Source organism: Varanus komodoensis, unplaced genomic scaffold (assembly GCF_004798865.1).
Source record: "Varanus komodoensis strain SLA01 unplaced genomic scaffold, ASM479886v1 scaffold6_2, whole genome shotgun sequence".
NCBI lineage: Eukaryota > Metazoa > Chordata > Lepidosauria > Squamata > Varanidae > Varanus > Varanus komodoensis.
This window is the reverse complement of record NW_025336346.1, coordinates 327,927-333,935: the sequence shown is the minus strand read 5'-3', so window position 1 is coordinate 333,935 and position 6,009 is coordinate 327,927. Positions and strand designations below refer to the sequence as shown.

General features: G+C 61.5%; 1 protein-coding gene across 1 annotated transcript; it reads right to left on the bottom strand.

Annotated features, from left to right (window-relative positions):
* Positions 1-1,079: 1,079 nt before the first annotated feature.
* EGR1 (early growth response 1) lies at positions 1,080-4,614 on the bottom strand. The gene is made up of 2 exons (XM_044451472.1): positions 4,137-4,614; positions 1,080-3,644 (listed from the first exon to the last, which is right to left on the bottom strand). Exons 1-2 carry the CDS (start codon positions 4,387-4,389, stop codon positions 2,254-2,256), a joined length of 1,644 nt encoding a protein of 547 aa, XP_044307407.1. The 5' UTR covers positions 4,390-4,614; the 3' UTR covers positions 1,080-2,253.
* Positions 4,615-6,009: the final 1,395 nt, after the last annotated feature.

The window sequence follows — 6,009 nt, the reverse complement described above, 5'->3', positions numbered from 1 at the left end:
TGCTTCTAACGACCTGAGGGAGCCCGCGCACTTGTGACTCCCAGCTGCTCAGGGCCGAGGACATGGGGGGGGGGGGCGCCACCCCGAAAACCCGGGGCCAGCTCCTCCTCGTTCTGCGCCAGCGCCACCTGCGCGCAGAGCGCCTTGCTGTCCTTTCCCCCTCCGCGGGAGGCCGCCAGCCGAGGGGCGGTAGCATTTCCAAGGCGAGAGAGGGGGCTCGGCCCTGGCCCCCGACCCTCGTCCAGTCGTTCCACCAGTTTGAGGAGCTGGCGGATTCAGCTGCTCGGGGAGCGAGGGCACGTGGTGGGGAGAGAAGAACCCGAAGGCTCTCCAGGGCTGTGCTTCGCCACCTTGGAGACGTGCCTAGACTCCGGTCGCTGGAGCCAGCATAGCTTGCGGTCCCTCTAGGCAGAGCCCGGGGACAGCGCCCGTCTCCATTTTTGGGACCTGAGGCTTCTGCTTGGGCGGGAGTAGAGGAGCTGGTCTGGCGGCTGGTCTGCCGCACTGAGGTCCTATTGGAAGGGTGGGGGACCCTCTGCCCCAAATACCTTGGACTCCAACTCCCGTTAGCCCCAGACAGCATGAACAGTGGTGTGGGATGACGGGGGCTGTAGTCCCCCCCACACACACGCCCCCTCCGGCTTTAGGCTTTAAACTAATCTGAACTTTGCAGAAACATTGCCTGCATTCTCAGACAAGGGAACTGGGTCAGGGAGAGCCGGACTTTCTCCCCCAGGCTCGAGGAGGAACCCCGCAGCCTGGGCGCAGGGCAGAGGCCCGCTCTGGAGCGCCCGTCCCAGGCCGATTCCTCCCATTTGCTTAGGGGCCGCAGCCCTCATCATCCAGGAGCTGTGCAGGCTCGGAGTGATGGGGGGGCTCCGTGGTCCACGGGGCCGCGAGCCTCCCCCCTGCGGCAGGGCTGGGACCCCCGCAGGTCAAGGGCAGGGCGAAGAGGAGAAGGCAGCTCCGAGCGGCGTCTCCCAGGCAGCGAGGACCAGAAGGGGTCCGTGCAGCGAGCTGCCGTAAGCCGAGCCGAGCCCACCAGCCACGGAGAGAGAAGGAAGGGGAAGAAACCGGACTGCTGCTCTCTCGATATTTTTATTGACTTTTCCAGAGGGTATTGTACACCAAATATCCCATTGGCAGTAAAGCGCATTCAATGTGTTTAGAAGCCAAACAGTCACTTTTGTTTAAACAAACACAAGTACAAAGTCAAAAATAAAACCACAAAAATAATGAACAGCATGTTCATAACATACAAAAAATTGCCGCCTACTCAGTAGGTAACTACGACATTCCAACTGCTGAATATATTTATAAATTTTTACACTTCTGTAACAAAAATAGACTTTTGAGAATTTCGGGGTGTTTTGCTTTATTTGCCTTTTTTTTTTCTTGTTTTGCTTACATTCCATCGTGCAGCTCCTTCCCTCTTCTGGCTCGGAGCCTCGGACCCTCCTCCGCTTCCCCTGTCACCTTAAGGCTAGATGCGACGCATCCGATCACACCAATGCATGACGTTAGCAAAGCTCCACAACAAGGCACCAAGACTTGGGACTTGAAAACCAAAAACCCAACAATAACTTTTTTGCCATGTGAGAGTGTTTCATCCTCAAGGTGATAATTACAAAGAACATCACACACTCTTTTGACATGCTCAAATACATAGTTAAGTGCTGCTTTTTGCTCCCCCCCACCTCCCCCTTCCCCACCCCCAAAACAAGTTGTAGAACTCATTACAGCTTTGTCACTAAAAGAGCAAAAATTACCATTTACAAAAGAGAGAGAAAATGGCCCTTTGTACTCCAAATAATGCAATATGAATAGGCAAAGAGATTTTCACGTCAAGAAGAACCCAGAAGGAAAGCAAAGCCATGGCACATATACAATATTATATTGTCTATGCACGGGGTCCACCGTCTCTTGCTTCCTAATGAATCGCAGCTCTGGGGGGAGATGATCATGAAATAAGGTATCGGTATCGTCCATGCAGATTCAGCACTTGGACAGAAGTGGAGGGATTCTGATGTCGTGGAGTCTGTGTGTGGTCTTTCAGGCAGTTGAAGTTGCAAGAACAGTCCAGGGGTCCCGAGAAGCTGGAGATGGGCTGGCTTGCAAGGCTCTGCTGTCGCCCAGCCCCAGGCCGAGGCCTGCTGGAGCAAGAGCCGGCGGGCAGATTCGGCAGCCGCCCCCATCCACCCCTGGCATGCGGGACAAGGGCTGCCGCTGCGAAGTGGTCCGAGCTCCCTCCTCTCAACAGATCTCAATGGTCCGTGGTGAGAAAGTGGAGGCCAGGTCGGAAAGTGCGGAAGTCACTTGGGAGCCGAATGGGCTGGAGATGCCCCCGGGGGAAGGGAAGGGGGTGGCCGCCTGGCTCTGGAAGGTGGACGAGGCGATGGAAGCGTAGCTGGGGACCACGGAGGGCGACGGGAAGGAGGGGAAGGGTGACGTCACGGGGGAAGAGTACGACGTCACGGGGGAAGGGTATGACGTGGCCGGCGAAGAGTACGAAGCGGGCGCCGGCGAGGGGAAAGAGGAGGTGGCGGGAGAGGGATAGGAGGCTGTCCCAGGCGAGGCGGAGTAGGAGGCCAGAGGCGAGGCGGCGGGGGGCGGCGGGGGCGCGGCCGCCGCGGGGCCCTTGTCGGCCTTCTTGTCCTTCTGCCGCAGGTGGATCTTGGTGTGGCGCTTCCGCTCGTCGCTGCGCGCGAACTTGCGGCCGCAGATGTCGCAGGCGAAGGGCTTCTCGCCCGTGTGCGTGCGGATGTGCGTGGTGAGGTGGTCGCTCCGGCTGAAGTTGCGCATGCAGATGCGGCACTGGAAGGGCTTCTGCCCCGTGTGGATGCGGATGTGGCGGGTCAGCTCGTCGGAGCGCGAGAAGCGCCGGTCGCAGGAGTCGACGGGGCAGGCGTAGGGCCGCTCGTGGGGGGGCGTCTTGCTGGGCCGGTTGGGGTACTTCCGCATGCGGCTTGGCTTGACCAGCTGCGCCTGGTACGCCCCTCCGCCGCCGCCGCCGCCGCCGCCCGCGAGGCTCTTAGGCTCTTGCTGGGCGCCGCCGCCGTTCTGCGTGGCGAAGGCTTTGATGGTGGAGAGCGGCGTGAGCGACGGCTGAGGGCTCGGGAAGGGCTTCTGGTCCGCAGAGCCCAGGCCGGCCTCGCTTTGCTGCTGCGGGAACAGATAGTCCGGGATGATGGGCAACTGGAAGTTGCTCTTGCCTGTCGGGTAGGCGGGCGGAGGGAACTGCAGCGAGCCCCCCGGCAGGCTGGGGAAGGGCTGGCTGGACGGCTCTGGGAAGATCTCGGCCCCACCGGGGTTGGGGAAGGTGGGCGCTGCCGAGTAGATTGGGCCGGTATCGCTGGCCTGCACGGAGCAGCTCAGGGCCGGGCTGGGCGAGGCGGACGACGAGATAGGCGGCGAGGCGGACGACGGCTGGGCAGACGTCGTCGCCGAGGTGGCCATGCCCACCAGGCCGCTCACCAGGCTGAAGAGGGGCTCTGGCCACAGCGGGTTGCTGCCGCCTCCACTCGTCGCTGGCTCCAGAGAGAAGCGGCCGGTGTAGGTGATGGGCGGCAGGCGGGTGGTCTGGCTCGGGTAGCTCGTCTCCGCCAGGGATTTCTCGCTGTTCAGAGAGATCTCGGGGAAAGTGTCTGCCGAGAGAAGAGCGACCGAAGGTGAGTCCCAAGATCGCTTCCAGCCCATCGCCTGCCCAGCCCAGGAAGCAGTATCGGCCTCTGCACAATGGGTGCTGCTACCTGCCCGAACGGCGCGCGGGGGGGGGGGGGGGGGGGAGAGCTCGCGAGCCCAGCGTACTGTGCCCGGGGCACCTCTCACGCCCTGGTCCACATCTGCCAACGGCCCCTCCCCTACCCCATCTTCCCTCGATCCAGAGCCGCCGCCACTAGAGCGAATGAATTACCGAGCGCAACATATTGCAGCGCCTGGCGCGGCTCCAGCTACAAAAACCCACGGCCCAGAGAGGGTGACGCACATCGGAGAATCCCCCCTCCCTCCCTTCCAGCTCAGGACAGAGGAATCCCCTGCTCAAGGGCGGAAGGCACGTCACCTGTTTCTCGGGTGGGATCCCCCCGGCCGGCCGGCTCCCTCCACCCCACCCCTCGCTGGGATGCGCCTCTGCCTACCTGCGGCGAGGTGCTCGAAGGACTGCTCTCCGCTTTCGCCGGAGGGGTTGAAGCCGCCGCCGGCGCCGCCGGCGCTGTTCTCGGGGCCGCCGGCGGAGCTGAGGAACTGCGGCCCCCCGCCGGCCAGCAGCATGATCTCCTCCAGCTTGGGGTAGTTGGTGTCCATGGTGGGGGGCGAATGCGGGAAAGAGCAGAAGGGGTCGGCCATCTGCAGCGAGGGCAGGAGCTGCATCTCGGCCTTGGCCGCGGTCATGGGGGTGCGCCGGGGGGACGCGGGCTTTGCCTGCTGGGGATACTACAGGTCGGCTGCGCTGCCGCCCGTGGGGCCAGAGGCGCGGGCGGCCGTCCGGGTGGGCGCTGGCTCCACGGCCGGCCTGGGGTTCCCCCGGCTCTGCCCGCGGGAGGCGCTCCGCTCGGCTGCGTTCCCCCACCCTCCCGGCCCGGGGCTCCCCCTGGCTCTATTCGCTAGAAGCTCTCGGCTCCCCGCCCGCCCCGGAGCAGCCTCTATATATCGGATCTCATTGGCCGCAGCCCGCCTCTTTCCTGACGTACATGTCCATATATGGGAGGCAGGAAGCCCTTATTTGGCAGCCAGGAGAGAGGACCCCGCCTGGCGTCAGAGCCTGGCACTGGGGGAAGCCGGTCTGTGTTGCAGAAAAGAGGGGGGGCGCCGCCGAGCTGGGCACCGGGACCCGCGACCCGCCTGGCCCCCGGCCCTTGGCGCGTGGCTCTGAGCCAGAGGCTTCTCGATTCTCCCCCTCGTGGGGTCCCCACTTGTGAACCTCAGCCGCGCTTGCCGGAAGCCCCCGGACGCAGAGGCCATATAAGGGCAGGCCCTTATAAGGGCTTGTTCCGGCGCGAGTCTTCCTGCTCCTAATATGGCAATTCCGGTAAGCGGGAGGGTGAGCAGCGAGGAGAGACCGGCGAGAGGAGGGAGAGAGTAGCCGCCCTTGGTCTCCCTGCTGCCCTGTGGGACCAAGCGCTGCAGAACCGCCCCTATCGTACCCGCTCGTCCGCCAACCACTGCCGGGCACTCATAAAAACTGCGGAGCCTGAGCCTAGGAGGATTCCCTCACTCGCTCCGGCTTGCCCGCGCGCCGGATTGAAGCACGCAAGAACAACAAGGCGGTGCTAGTGCCGCAGGGCAAGGGCCACAAACAAACCGACCCAAACAAAGTGCAATAAGCAGGCCCGCCGCCAGAGGGCAATGCACGCATCTCCCCTTGGGAATAGATTCCCACGCTTGCGATCCTGGTTTGAGATCGTTGCTAAAGCGGGTTCACTGCGTTTTCAGGCCCCAATCAGGGCAATCGAAAGTGAAAAGCTGACTTTCCTCCTTTCTTTTTGATTCCAGGAAATGAAAGATACTGTTTTCAAAACTTCGCGAGAGTCTGCTTGCGTTCGGGACCACGAAATGGCTCTTATTCCAAATGAATTAATAGATGCCATTTTGTATAAGCGGGTTGAATGAGTGGAAGGTGTCTTTCTGCTTGCCCCCAACCTCCCCCTCCCCGCGCTAACTGCGTCTTTCTGTAAGTTGCTCCCAGCCTTTGCCCGTTTCGTTTTATAGAATCATAGCGTACTTGGTAGGGGCCGTCGGACCATCGGGTCCAACTGCCTGCTCAGCGCAGGACTCCAAGTTAAACCATTCCTTTCAGATTGTTTCGATGTATTGCTGTTGCATCACAAGCTTAGAGACCGGGTACTGCTGCTGATACACTCAGGGAGGAGACTAGCCCGCGAGACGAACATCTTAGCCTTGCTGTGCCTTGCTCCTGCTAGTATGCGGATGGGCATGGCGGATTCATGTTGAAGAATCGTATGCCCATTCTCATCTGATCTGACAGTACCGTTAACTGAGCTTGAATGAGAG

Excerpts from the sequence above, each read along its gene's own strand:
- EGR1 (XM_044451472.1), bottom strand. The coding sequence starts at position 4,389 with ATGACCGCGGCCAAGGCCGAGATGCAGCTCCTGCCCTCGCTGCAGATG. Across the intron at positions 3,645-4,136 it reads CTTCGAGCACCTCGCCGCAG|ACACTTTCCCCGAGATCTCT; the intron begins GTAGGCAGAGGC and ends TTCTCTCGGCAG.